Raw genomic sequence first — 15,346 nt, 5'->3', positions numbered from 1 at the left:
CCTTTGCATTCGTTTACTTTTAGAATAAGTTCAAAGGTCGCTTTTGTTTCATGAGAGAGAGGCAATAGAGAGAAGTTTGTAAACTGGAATCATTTAAGTATTTGGTAAATGTGTCAGTATATTTGCATTGTATTTGCATTGTCAGGTCAGGGGTTTGATTGGACAGGACGTTGTCATGGGAGATGGGCACCAAATATCCAACGGTCTGGGAAGGAAATATATTCTGTTCAGAATAGGGTTGCAAAGCTACCGGTAATTTACCAAAGTTACCGGAATCTTCAGTAATTTTGGTAATTAACAGATAATCTATGGCAATCTATCGTAGCGTTGGTAACCCTCATATTAAACACCAATGTTATTCACTGAGTTGATGGTTTATATTTAAACCATATTTAAAACCATCTTATTATTTCATATATTTTACATGTGATAAGACCCAACAGAGGGTCAGAGACAAATACAGATGCCTGTAATAATCTGAAATACCCAAAAGGGCCACTAGATGTCATGTGATAGATTATGTCAAATCCTTGAAAGATACCAAAATCCTGGTAATTTACTGGTAAACTTAGAAACGTTTCCAGTAAAATACCCTCCCCTTGCAACCCTAGTTCAGAATGACGATGACAAACCAACCACAATCCAGGGACAGTTCAGGTTTGACCTCTGAACTTTGGCCTTGCTTTCACCTGCAATTCTGTTGAGGCAATAACCTCCTATAGGTTTAGGTTAGGGCTAGGGTTTAGGATAGGGTTAAAATTTAGGATAGGGTTATGTTAGTGATTGGTGGATTGTTATTTGAACAGTGTAGTCAGTAGTGATAGTTCCAGAACATCAATAAATCATCTGTGTTCTGTGACCTTCTCCTCCTCCCCTCTCCCTCCACAGGGTGCTGTACATCGGTCTGGCCTGCAACACGGCTCGTTACTTGTACATATCCTACCTGGAGAACGCCTGGATCGTCCTGCCCATGGAGGTCCTTCAAGGTTAGGCTCACTGGGTGTCACGGCGTGGCATATGTTGACTTAGCTTAGCTTAGCTCAGCTCATGTTAGCTCAACTCATGTTAACATTAGATGGAAGGCAGAAACAGTGTTTGAACTGGCTGCACCAGTGCACTTACATTGTTGCCATGTTGGCTCAGAGTTCATATCAGGCAGGACAGGAACTCTCCTCTCAACGACATGAAAGGCTTTTCCTTTGCCTGGAAAACACCCTTTTCCTCTGTATCTAGACTTCACTAACAGCCTCTTAGGCCACGAATAACAATGTTGCAGCTGCACACAAAAGATTAACATTAAAGGACGCTTAAAATGTTTGTAATCATTTACTAGAGGCGTAACAACACCCAACAAAACATTTAGAGACGAACTGAATCTCTTTTAAAAAATCTCCATCATTCTAAAAGAAGTGGTATGACAATATTTGTATTTTATTTAACATTTATTTAACTAGGCAAGTCAGTAAAGAACAAATTCTTATTTACGATGACGGCCTACCCCGGCCAAACCCTGAAGACGCTGGGCCAATAGTGAGCCGCCCTACGGGACTCCCAATCATGATACAGCCTGCAACACAAACAAAATGGCCGTAGCTCTGGTCTGGCCATTGTTTTCTAATAGTGGGAGGTTATGCCACATTCACGTCATGTCGGAAACTCGGGAACTCTTAAAATGAATGTATGTTATTTGCGTAGAGCTTCCTATTGGCTGATTCTGATCATTCCCAAGTGGGAAACCTTGGTATCATCTTTTTACAACGAGTAAGCAAGTCGGAAATTTCAGAGTGTCTGACATGACGTGAACACGGCATACGTGACGACATGGGCTAGCTAAAGAGCTGAATAGGGGGCCAGGCCGGACTATGGAGGGTAGCAGGTTCAATGGCTTTGTTCTATTATTGGTATACAATGAGACAATGAGGCATGTTGACTTTGAACTAGGTGGTTGAGCCACTTCAAACACGTCACACCCAGCGAGGGTTAAGTCCAACACGTCACACCCAGCGAGGGTTAAGTCCACTCTCTCTCGTCTGTCGCCTGCCATGAACGCTCCGTCTCGGGTTCTGCTGTTGTGCAGTGGTTGCACAGCTTTTCCTCTACAGGGAGCCAGGTTTTCCTGTGTCTACCCTTCTCAATGGCAAGGCTGTGCTCACTGAGCCTGTACTTTGTCAAGGTTTTTCTAAGGTTTTGATCAGTAACAATGGTCAAATAGTTAGCCACGGTGTACTGTTGATTTAGGGCCATATAGCACTGCATTTTGCTTTGTGTTTGTGCTTGTGTTTCCCAATAAGCAATGTAGTTTTGTTTTGACTGTGTTGTAATTTGGTTTACTCTGATTGATTGGATGTTCTGGTCCTGAGGCTTCAGTGTGTTAGTAGAACAGGTTTGTGAACTCAGTCCCAGGACCAGCTGGATGAGGGGACTCTTTTCTTTGCTCAGCTCTTGGCATTGCAGGGCTTGGTAATGATATGAGAGGGGGTCACTGTATTTTAGATGTTTCCAAAACTGAATTGCTCTTTTCTGAGTTTTTATTATTAGTGGATATTGACCTAATTCTGCCCTGCATGCATTGTTTGTAGTTTTCCTCTGGACATGTAGGATGATCTTACAGAACTCTGCATGCAGGGTTTCAATGTGTCCCATTTTGGTGAAATCTTGTTTTGCAAGTTGACCCCATATCCCACACTGTCTGTCTCTCTCTCTCTCTCTCCCTGTCTGTGTGTTTCTCTCTCTCTCTCTCTCTCCCTGTCTGTGTCTCTCTCTCTCTCCCTGTCTGTGTCTCTCTTTCTCTCTCTTTCCGTCTGTCTCTGTCTCTCTCTTTCCGTATCTCTGTGTATCTAGGTGTGACCCATGCCTCAGTGTGGGCAGCCTGTATCTCCTACCTGGGTGCTGCAGTGCCTCTAGAGCTGAGGACCTCTGCCCAGGGTATCCTCCAGGGTCTGCACCTGGGGCTGGGCCGGGGCTGTGGGGCCATGGTGGGGGGAGGCTTCGTCAATGTTTTTGGTAAGAACCACTGTGTGAGGAGAAGTTGTATTTCATTGAATTAAGTGTCCCCCAGTTCTAGAGTATGTAAAAACACATTCAACCAAAGAGAGATGGATCTATTTGCGTCACCCGTTAAAGGTACTATCAGGAGTAAAGACTGCTATTCGATGTTCAATTTGCTGCTCAATGTTCATTAATTGAAATGACTATTGAGAACAGCAGTAACTATTGTAGATTATACATTTAACAGTGGCTAACAGAACAGAATGTAGCTTCACTCCTACTTGAGCAGCTAGTTGTACTCACACATGTCATACTCTCACATGCCTTTCCAACTGTTGTTTCCAACGACTCCTCTCCTTAAAAGGATGCCCTGTCCTCCATGGGTTTCATAAAATAATCCAGGTCTTAACTCTTTATAAACTTTATAAACTACTATCTTCAATCATTAGGATAGGAATTTGATGGTCTGGAATGCACTTGGCAGCTCTCCCAGAATAACAACTGTGTGTCTCTCTCTGTGTTCTGAAACACATCTTGATGACTGTGGTAACATATATCCTTTACAGTCCTGAAATGGACATTCATTGTCAGTTTTTCTGTTACATGAAAAGCAATGAGTGAAATAAGTACATTTATTTTGAGATTTTGTTTCCAAAAGCCTATGGGGCACACGTTTGTCTTTTTGGGGTATGGTTTAGGAGCGGCCCACACCTTCAGAGGGATAGGAATGGTCTCCCTCGTCATCCTCCTCCTCTTCGCTCTCATCCAGTGGCTGGCTGTGCAGAGTGGGAATAAAGGTATGTGTCATTAATGTTTATTTTATCCTACCCTGTACCCTTCATGGCATGCCTCTGCATGGACTTAGGCCTACAGGAACACAGAATTTACTTCACCTATTATACTCCTTAATGGAAAAGTGACTGGCTCCCAATCTGGCAAGCATAACATTTACTTCACCTATTAAACCCCTTAGTGGAGAAGTGACTGGCTCCCAATCTGGCAAGCATAACATTTACTTCACCTATTAAACCCCTTAGTGGAGAAGTGACTGGCTCCCAATCTGGCAAGCATAACATTTACTTCACCTGTTAAACCCCTTAGTGGAGAAGTGACTGGCTCCCAATCTGGCAAGCATAACATTTACTGCCATTCACTTTTTATTCTCTTTCTCAATCAGCAACTGACAAATTCATAGACATTAGAATGCTGCATGCATCATATTTAGGATCTTAATAGTGGAGATTGTTGTTAGGTCGGACACGTTAACAGAATAATAATTTTGAAGCATGCCAGGAATTGTTATGAAACATTTAACTTGAGTTGTTTTCCAGATCCCAGAATGCTGGCGGAGAACATCCCAGTCCCCTCCAGCCCTGTTCCCATAGCGACCATAGACATTATCCAATCAAATAACGGAGCCGCCACAATGACACCGCCGAGGAAGACCAAGCACCAGGAGGATCAGGAGGACTTGAGCAAGCCTGCCTGGGTGGTGTCCGCCTCACCCTGGGTCACCCTGGCCTTCGCCCTGCACCAGATCAGAGAGATGGCTACCCTTGCCAGGAGCAGCCCTGACAACAACCATCAGACGCTGCAGGTACTGTAGGTAGACAGGGTGGCTGACAGCTCGTGGGCTTCAAGGATAGACTGATGGGTTCAGCGATAGACTGGTGGGTTCAGCGATAGACTGGTGGGTTCAGGGATAGACTGGTGGGTTCAGCGATAGACTTGTGGGTTCAGGGATAGACTGGTGGGTTCAGGGATAGACTGGTGGGTTCAGGGATAGACTGGTGGGTTCAGGGATAGGCTGGTGGGTTCAGGGATAGACTGGTGGGTTCAGGGATAGACTGGTGGGTTCAGGGATAGACTGGTGGGTTCAGGGATAGACTGGTGGGTTCAGGCTGTGCTTTGAGGCTGGGCCCAAAGACATATCGCTGGGCAGAGAAATAAACAGGTGATCCGTTTGTGATTGTTACATTTGTGATAATGAAATGTGACAGGAATGTTTATCTAGCAATGTGTGCATGTTCCAGCCAAGGTTCCATGTTGTATCATGTCCTGCTGAGAATTGTCTTCTTTATTTCATGCATCCCATCTTGAAGAAAGGTGAGAATATAATACCTGCCTTTAATGGTATTTTATGAGGGTGTTTTTTCATATTGTAGCGACCTTAACCCAAGTCCTAGCGAGCTCGGCAAGAGGTTTGGACCTCTAGGCGTAACGGTTAAGGTGTTGGTTTGACTTCCGCTGGACCACGAATTCACTACAGTATCTACAACATCTTGCTAAGTAGTATTATGACAGTATTAATGTAACACTTTACCTCTGCTCTGATTGGTAGGAGATAAATGAGATCGGCACAGATGAACCAACTGAGGAAACCTCCCCATCCTTAGAACCCCCCCCCCCCCCCCCTCCCAGACTGGCCCCTCTCAAGTGGGACCCGCTCTCTGACCAGGACCCCCCTACGCCTGCTGGTCAACCACCCCTCTCCACTGGCCACACACAGTAGGGGACTGGAAAGAGGGGACACGTTGCACATTGAGGAACTGCCCTAAAATGTTTTCCTTTTCAAGCAACACCAAGTCGAGGCCCATGCACAGCTGGGAAGTCCAGCTAAAAGAGTAAGGAGTATGATTTATTCAGACTGGACAGGAGAGAAATACTGACCAAAATGAAGGAGGTTGAATTCGTCCTCCGAGCAAGACAGGTCTTAACCAGCGCCTTTAGGGATCTGAGGAAAAACTCTTGAATGATCTATTGTTACTCTGTCGTGTGGACATCAAACGAGTACCAGAGTTGTATTTCTTCTACTCATCCTGGTAATCTGGGATCGTGGTTTGGATTGAATAATGCTCCGTTTGTCTCGCTGGCCCTGGAAGTGCCTGAGCCGCGGTGCTGTTGTAGGTTGGTGATTCACACTCCTGTAGCAGTGCCACACTGAATCTAAAACGCTGTCTGTAATGGCTGCTTTGCTTGATGTGGACTGTAGAGAGATTCCTCACAACAAGTTTAGGTGCAAATTCAATAGGCAAACGTTGTGGAACGTTGCAGATAGCAGTGTTATTAATATAACAGGTTTGATTACTTATTCTACATGTCAGAGAGACGTGTGTTCTGCATCACAGGAGGTTGGTGGCACTTTAATTGGGGAGGTCGGGCTCGCGGTAATGACTGGAGTGGAATCAGTGGAATGGTATCAAAGACATGGTTTCCAACCATTATTATGAACCATTCTCCTCTCGGCTGCCTCCACTGTTCTACACACTATATTGATATCTGCCTGTTCCACAACTTGGTGCTCTCTTGAAAGTGGCCTTGCTTTTATATGTAAATGTTTACTGTGTCTAGTGACTAGTCTACCACCTATCAGCCACTGATGCTGTGGAAAAATATATACGTAAAAAGGTTTATGAAGTGATCGTTTCAGATCTGGTATGATATCCACCAGGCTTTTAGGGTCTGTAATTACTACTCATCTATAACGCCATGAGTTCTGTAGACCCCACTTTCTATATGTATTGATAAGGTGTCTAAGGCCAAAACGTCTAAACGTCAAATATTTCACTATAATCATATTTAGACAGAAATTGTCAATGATATCAAACTGCTTTCCTCCAAGGGACTATCTAAAACAGTTCATAGACATGTAATGACCATTTTTCCATGCCTTGTCTGCTGTACATAGCCTACTATCTTCTACCTGACAACTAATACTCCTAGTGCACTGTGGCCTTTATCTTTTCAAGGTGAAACAACAGTTTGCAATACGTCACTGGAAAAGTTTTTTTTTTTTAACTAAATAAAATGTATCCTTGTAATTTAATATGAAGAATATGCACCAAATGTAATATCACTTTAATGCTGTTTGATATAAAATGTATGTAAAAAAAAATCTAAAATCAAGCATAGGCATATTTCTGGCCACGAGGGAGAACTTTTGCTCTTGACAGACATGGTTCAATCAAAATCTCCATTTGATGTTTCCAGCATGCAGTTTCTTATGCAGCCAGGTTGGGGCAGTAGATGGGAGTTCACTGGATTCCACAGCCATGGGAGTACATGAGAGCTTGTTACAGTGACCAGCAGGAGAGCAGGTCTCAATGCCCCAGGCACTTACCACACAGGAGGAGAAAAACAACAAATGTATTAATGATTGCTGCCAGTTAACCTGAGAGCTATAAGCAACATTTGAAAGTCATTCTGGTGAATAATTGTAACTACGATGCAGAGTTTTTGATTCCAGAGGAAGACAGATGTCTGCTTTGACTATGATTAGAGTGGGATGACAGCCTGAGGAAGAGTTTCTGGGTCACTATGAAGTCAAACCCACTGAGAGAGACGATAACTCTGAGAGACTCTGGGGCATCCCCGATTCTCCCTAAGTCTACACTTGCACACTTTCTCTACTTAAGTAGTTTTTCTGTACTTTACTATATTTTTTACAACTTTTACTCCACCACATTCCTAAATAAAAGAATATACTTTATACTCAATACATTTTCCCTGAGACTCAAAAGTACTCGGTACATTTTAAATACTTAGGACAGGAAAATGGTCTAATTCACACACTTATCAAGAGCATCCCAGGTCATACCTACTGCCTCTGATCTGACGGACTCACTAACCACAAATGCTTCGTTTGTAAATGATGTCAGAGTGTTGGCGTGTGCCCCTGGCTATCCATACATGAAAATAACATTGTGCCATCTGGTTTGCTTAATATAAGGCATTTTAAATGATTCATAATTTACTTGTGACACTTAAAAAGATGCACTATGCAGAAATGCCGGTGCCATTTCCTGGTTGCAAAAATTCTAATAATTCGCCTAATTTCAGTTTATATGTGGCAAAACACATACGTATAGTGTAGAGAATCACTATACCATCTAAACCGCTGTGAAATATATTTTCCATAGCCGCCAAAAATATAGCATTTTCAGCTGTTTGAAGCTTGTGTAAAAAAAAATTTTTTTAAGACGACGCAAAAGCGAAACTTAAGAAGGCAAATCATAGAAATAGCGCACATAGAACAGATCTACCGCTTCTTAGACTTGCTTTCAATGAGAATTACAGATCTATAGCTAAAATGTGAATTTGGTGGGGTTTCCAAAACTGATATATGGAATTGTTTTAAGATGGTCATACTATGGATCATTTAGCGATTTGATTTGGAATTTTAGGACCCCTTTAGATGTGTGTGTGTGTGTGTATATGTGTGTGTGTGTATATATATATATATATATATATATATATATATATATATATATATATATATATAAACATTAAACAATTATTTGATTAAATATTGATTTTAAGCTTTATACTAAAGTTCCATGAAACGCATTGAATGACACGTTGATGAATGGCAAAAAGGACTGATAAATGATAAGAAACAAGGGTTTTGAAGTGTCTGTGGACACAACGACCCATTCCAGGGTTTTTCTTTATTTGGACTATTTTCTACATTTTAGAATAATAGTGAAGACATCAAAACTATGAAAGAACACATATGGAATCATGTAGTAACCAAAAAAGTGTTAAACAAATCAAAATATATTTTATTTTTGAGATTCTTCAAAGTAGCCAACCTTTGCCTTGATGACAGCTTTGCACACGCTTGGCATTCTCTCAACCAGCTTCATGAGGTAGTCACCTGGAATGCATTTCAATTAAGAGGTGTGCCTTGTTAAAAGTTAATTTGTTGAATGTCTTTCCTTATTGCATTTGAGCCAGTCAGTTGTGTTGTGACAAGGTAGGGGTGGTATACAGAAGATAGCCCTATTTGGTAAAAGACCAAGTCAATATTATGTCAAGAACAGCTCAAATAAGCAAAGTGAAATGACAGTCCATTACTTTATGACATGTTTCTTCAAGTGCAGTCGCAAAAACATCAAGCACAATGATGAAACTGGCTCTCATGAGGACCACCACAGGAAAGGAAGACCCAGAGTTACCTCAGCTGCATAGGACAAGTTCATTAGTTACCAGCCTCAGAAATTGCAGCCCAAATAAATGCTTCAGAGTTCACATGCATATTATTAGAGACATACATGCATATGATTAATGTTAGCTCTCTGTGTACAGTTAAGGGCCAGCCTTGCTACACTGAGACCCAGTGGATTTGAGAGATGCCAGTAAAGGTGAAAAGAACATGTTTGAATGCTAATCCCCCCCAAAGCCCTTTGGTTTCCAGCATAGAAATCAACGTTCCAGCAGCATCGCCGCTCTCTCTTGATCCTAACAACCTGATGATTCAACTGTTTCCACATTGACTTACACCCAGTGTGTGAGTGCATAGAGAGGGCAAATTGATTTGGTAGCAAATAGACTCCATTCAGGTGTGGTGAGGCAGTCAGTTACTGTAGGCTACTTCACATCACCTTGGTCCTCCTTTTGTTTTGATTCTGACCCTTATAATGAGTCATGAATAGTTCTGTATCATGTAATGTGAACATATTTCTCAGGGGATTTCATTCAAACAGGACCTCCAACAGCCAAAGCTAAGTAGTAACATTAACATGATGCCTCCTAATCGCAGTTGCTGTACTCATAATATACAGGAGAACGATCGCCTTACGGCGAGGATAGCTGTGCTGCAAGCCCAGCTTCAGACGCAATCGTCAGGCAAGGGTAATTTAAGTGTAGGAAAGGATGAAACAGCGTCTGTGCCACAAATAAGTACAGATAGTACTATAAATCCCCTTCGCACGGTCCCCGCAGCCGAACAATTTTCTCATGGCTTCTGGAAGGAAATGCTGTAGCAATGCTCAACCATTCAGCCGACAAACTTTCAACTGGTTCTCCCCATTAAGCAGCGAGTCGGAGTCAGAGGCCGAGCCTTCTCTGGTCTCTACTCCTCCCGTTACGGGGTCTGAGAAGCCGAAGCCTCCCACCATTAGCTCTGACAAATTGAAAACCCTAGTCACTGGCGACTCCATTACCCGCAGTATTAGACTTAAAACTAATCATCCAGCGATCATACGCTGTTTACCAGGGGGCAGGGCTACCGACGTTAAGGCTATTCTGAAGATGGTGCTGGCTAAAGCTAAAACTGGCGAGTGTAGAGAGTATAGGGATATTGTTATCCACGTCAGTACCAACGATGTTAGGATAAAACAGTCAGAGGTCACCAAGCGTAACATAGCTTCAGCATGTAAATCAGCTAGAAAGATGTGTCGGCATCGAGTAATTTTGTCTGGCCCCCTCCCAGTTAGGGGGAGTGATGAGCTCTACAGCAGTCTCACAACTCAATCGCTGGTTGAAAACTGTTTTCTGCCCTTCCCAAAAGATAGAATTTGTAGATAATTGGCCCTCTATCTGGGACTCACCCACAAACAGGACCAAGCCTGGACTGTTGAGGAGTGACGGACTCCATCCTAGCTGGAGGGGTGCTCTCATCTTATCTATGAACATAGACAGGGCTCTAACTCCTCTAGCTCCACAATGAAATAGGGTGCAGGCCAGGCAGCAGGCTGTTAGCCAGCCTGCCAGCGTAGTGGAGTCTGCCACTAGCACAGTCAGTGTCGTCAACTCAGCTATCCCCGTTGAGACCGTGTCTGTGCCTCGACCTAGGTTGGGCAAAACTAAACATGGCGGTGTTCGCCTTAGCAATCTCACTGGAATAAAGACCCCTTCCATTCCTGCCATTATTGAAAGAGATTGTGATACCTCACATCTCAAAATAAGGCTAATTAATTTTAGATCCCTCACTTCAAATGCAGTTATAGTCAATGAACTAATCACTGATCATAATCTTGATGTGATTGGCCTGACTGAAACATGGCTTAAGCCTGCTGAATTTACTGTGTTAAATGAGGCCTCAACTCCTGGTTACATTAGTATCCCCTGCGCATCCCGCAAAGGCCAGAGGTGTTGCTAACATTTATGATAGCAAATTTCAATTTACCAAAAAAAACGACGTTTTCTTCTTTTGAGCTTCTAGTCATGAAATCTATGCAGCCTACTCAATCACTTTTTATAGCTACTGTTTACAGGCTTCCTGGGCCATATACAGCGTTCCTCACTGAGTTCCCTGAATTCCTATCGGACCTTGTAGTCATGGCAGATAATATTCTAATTTTTGGTGACTTTAATATTCACATGGAAAAGTCCACAGACCCACTCCAAAAGGATTTCGGAGCCGTCATCGACTCAGTGGGTTTTGTCCAACATGTCTCCAGACCTACTCACTGCCACAGTCATACTCTGGACCTAGTTTTGTCCCATGGAATAAATGTTGTGGATGTTTTACCTCATAATCCTGGACTATCGGACCACCATTACTTTTGCAGTCGCAACAAATAATCTGCTCAGACCCCAACCAAGGGTCATCAAAAGTCGTGTTATAAATTCTCGGACAACCCAAAGATTCCTAAACGACCTTCCAGACACCCTCCGCCTACCCAAGGAGATAGTACAAAAATCAGTTAACCACCTAACTGAGGAACTCAATTTAACCTTGCGCAATACCCTAGATGCAGTCGCACCCCTAAAAACAAAAAGCATTTGTCGTAAGAAACTAGCTCCCTGGTAAACAGAAAATATCCGAGCTCTGAAGGAAGCTTCCAGAAAATTGGAACGGAAATGGCGCCACGCCAAACTGGAAGTCTTCCGACTAGCTTGGAAAGACAGTACCGTGCAGTATCGAAGAGCCCTCACTGCTGCTCGATCATCCTATTTTTCCAACTTGAGGAAAATAAGAACAATACCCCCCAAAAATGTGATACTGTCGCAAAGCCAACTAAAAAGCAACATTCCCCAAGAGAGGATGGCTTTCACTTCAGCAGTGATAAATTCATGAATTTCTTTGAGGAAAAGATCATGATCATTAGAAAGCAAATTACAGACTCCTCTTTAAATCTGCGTATTCCTCCAATGCTCAGTTGTCCTGAGTCTGCACAACTCTGTCAGGACCTAGGATCAAGGGAGACACTTAAGTTTTTTTGTACTAGATCTCTTGACACATTGATGAAGATAATCATGGCCTCAACCTTCAAGCTGAGTACTGGACCCTATTCCAACTAAACTACTGAAAGAGCTGCTTCCTGTGCTTGGCCCTCCTATGTTGTACATAATAAACGGCTCCCTCTCCACCGGATGTGTACCAAACTCACTAAAAGTGGCAGTAATAAAGCCTCTCTTGAAAAAGCCAAACCTTGACCCAGAAAATATAAAAAACAATCGGCCTGTATCGAATCTCCCATTCCTCTCATAACAAATTGAATTCACTGCCTTCCTGAAGACAAACAATGTATACGAAATGCTTCAGTCTGGTTTTAGACCCCATCATAGCACTGAGACTGCACTTGTGAAGGTGGTAAATGACCTTTTAATGGCGTCAGACCGAGGCTCTGCATCTGTCCTCGTGCTCCTAGACCTTAGTGCTTCTTTCGATACCATCGATCACCACATTCTTTTGGAGAGATTGGAAACCCAAATTGGTCTACACGGACAAGTTCTGGCCTGGTTTAGATCTTATCTGTCGGAAAAATATCAGTTTGTCTCTGTGAATGGTTTGTCCTCTGACAAATCAACTGTAAATTTCAGTGTTCCTCAAGGTTCCGTTTTAGGACCACTATTGTTTTCACTATATATTTTACCTCTTGCGGATGTCATTCGAAAACATGATGTTAACTTTCACTGCTATGCGGATGACACACAGCTGTACATTTCAATGAAACATGGTGAAGCCCCAAAATTGCCCTCGCTAGAAGCCTGTGTTTCAGACATAAGGAAGTGGATGGCTGCAAATGTTCTACTTTTAAACTCGGACAAAACAGAGATGCTTGTTCTAGGTCCCAAGAAACAAAGAGATCTTCTGTTGAATCTGACAATTAATCTTGATGGTTGTACAGTCGTCTCAAATAAAACTGTGAAGGACCTTGGCGTTACTCTGGACCCTGATTTCTCTTTTGACAAACATATCAAGACTGTTTCAAGGACAGCTTTTTTCCATCTAGGTAACATTGCAAAAATCACTTTCTGTCCAAAAATGATGCAGAAAAATTAATCCATGCTTTTGTCTCTTCTAGGTTAGATTACTGCAATGCTCTATTTTCCGGCTACCCGGATAAAGCACTAAATAAACTTCAGTTAGTGCTAAATACGGTTGCTAGAATCTTGACTAGAACCCCCCAAAAATATAATATACCTCCAGTGCTAGCCTCTCTACACAGGCTTCCCGTTAAGGCAAGGGCTGATTTAAAGGTTTTACTGCTAACCTACAAAGCATTACATGGGCTTGCTCCTACCTATCTTTCCGATTTGGTCCAGCCGTACATACCTACACATACGCTACGGTCACAAGACACAGGCCTCCTTACTGTCCCTAGAATTTCTAAGCAAACAGCTGGAGGCAGGGCTTTCTCCTATAGAGCTACATTTTTATGGAATGGTCTCACTACCCATGTGAGAGACACAGACTCTGTCTCAACCTTTAAGTCTTTATTGAAGACTCATCTCTTCAGTAGGTCCTATGATTGAGTGTAGTCCGGCCCAGGAGTGTGAAGGTGAACGGAAAGGCACTGGAGCAACGAACCGCCCTTGCTGTCTCTGCCTGGGCGGTTCCCCTCTCTCCACTGGGATTCTCTGCCTCTAACCCTATTACAGGGGCTGAGTCACTGGTTTACTGGTGCTCTTCCATGCCGTCCCTAGGAGAGGTGCGTCACTTGAGTGGGTTGAGTCACTGACGTGAACTTCCTGTCCGGGTTGGCGCCCCCCCTTGGGTTGTGCCGTGGCGGAGATCTTTGTGGGCTATACTCGGCCTTGTCTCAGAATGGTAAGTTGGTGGTTGAAGATATCCGTCTAGTGGTGTGGGGGCTGTGCTTTGGCAAGGTGGGTGGGGTTATATCCTGCCTGTTTGGCCCTGTCCGGGGGTATCGTCGGACGGGGCCACAGTGTCTCCCGACCCCTCCTGTCTCAGCTTCCAGTATTTGTTCTGCAGTAGTTTGTGTCGGGGGGCTAGGGTCAGTCTGTTATATCTGGAGTATTTCTCCTGTCTTATCCGGTGTCCTGTGTGAATTTAAGTATGCTCTCTCTAATTCTTTCTTTCTTTCTCTCTCTCTCGGAGGACCTGAGCTCTAGGACCATGCCTCATACCTGGCCTGATGACTCCTTGCTGTCCCCAGTCCACCTGGCCTTGCTGCTGCTCCAGTTTCAACTGTTCTGCCTGCGGCTATGGAACCCTGACCTGTTCACCGGACGTGCTACCTGCTCCAGACCTGCTGTTTTAAACTCTCTAGAGACAGCAGGAGCGGTAGAGATACTCTGAATGATCGGCTTTGAAAAGCCAACTGACATTTACTCCTGAGGTGCTGACCTGTTGCACCCTCTACAACCACTGTGATGATTATTATTTGACCCTGCTAGTCATCTATGAACATTTGAACATCTTGGCCATGTTCTGTTATAATCTCCACCCGTCACAGACAGAAGAGGACTGGCCACCCCTCATAGCCTGGTTCCTCTCTAGGTTTCTTCCTAGGTTTTGGCCTTTCTAGGGAGTTTTTCCTAGCCACCGTGCTTCTACACCTGCATTGCTTGATGTTTGGGGTTTTAGGCTGGGTTTCTGTACAGCACTTTGTGACATTAGCTGATGTAAGAAGGGCTTTATAAATACATTTGATTGATTGAAAGTTTGGTTTGTAGTTGCCGTTACATAATAGTCTAGTGACAACTAGGCTATCTGGTTATTACAGTACTCATGCACTTTCAGGCCTAAAGGCTGATTTATACCCTACGGAGACGGACCCTGCGGAGCTTAGCGAAGTGTTGCAATGTGGGGGTTTTTGTCACAAAAGTGGCGGCTCCTTGTAGTGCGCTCTGACATTCGATGTACTCCTGTGCCACATGAAAATTGTAACGTGCCGTATCATTCCTTGTGTAGCCATGGGGCTACAAAAAAAACAGCAGAATCCGGAACTCGCTGGGTAAGAGTTGAGTACTCCATAGCCTATGCATCAAAGTTACCTATTATGCATTGATTAGCAAATATAACGTCAGAGACACCGGTAAGTATGAAGAAGTGTGTATACATTTTTAGGCTACCCAGGACTAACACCAGTTTATCAGACCTACAGGACAGCTGTAGTGTTCTTACCTAGAAGGTGGACCAGATGTCTTTTCAATTTGATCACTGTGCCAGAGCTGTAGCATCTCGTTCCAAAATGTGTGGTATTTAGATTTTCTTTCAGATATGAGCAGTCTGGAGAACTACAACAGTACTCTAGTACGTTAGATAGTTTGCTTAGTATCTTGTTAGTCAGATATAGCTTGTAGATATCAGTGGAGGCTGCTGAGGGAAGGCCGGCTCATAATAATGGCTGGAATGCAGCGAATGGAATGACATCAAACCATG

General features: G+C 43.4%; 1 protein-coding gene across 3 annotated transcripts in view; it reads left to right on the top strand.

The window, feature by feature from the left end:
• The window catches only part of LOC139546303 (major facilitator superfamily domain-containing protein 6-like), an 85,747-nt gene extending 78,268 nt beyond the window's left edge, over nt 1–7,479 (top strand). For all 3 annotated transcript variants that reach the window (XM_071354513.1, XM_071354516.1, XM_071354514.1), the window contains exons 3-7: nt 889–986; nt 2,842–3,003; nt 3,687–3,785; nt 4,320–4,585; nt 5,330–7,479. In XM_071354513.1, the coding sequence (XP_071210614.1) occupies nt 889–986; nt 2,842–3,003; nt 3,687–3,785; nt 4,320–4,585; nt 5,330–5,500 (796 nt within the window). In that variant the 3' untranslated portion in view covers nt 5,501–7,479. The remainder of the gene's footprint in view (nt 1–888; nt 987–2,841; nt 3,004–3,686; nt 3,786–4,319; nt 4,586–5,329) is intronic.
• The last annotated feature ends 7,867 nt before the right edge of the window (nt 7,480–15,346 follow it).

The sequence above is a fragment of the Salvelinus alpinus genome, chromosome 20 (genome assembly GCF_045679555.1).
Source record: "Salvelinus alpinus chromosome 20, SLU_Salpinus.1, whole genome shotgun sequence".
In the NCBI taxonomy this organism is placed as follows: domain Eukaryota; kingdom Metazoa; phylum Chordata; class Actinopteri; order Salmoniformes; family Salmonidae; genus Salvelinus; species Salvelinus alpinus.
This window is presented reverse-complemented; position numbering and strand designations above follow the sequence as displayed.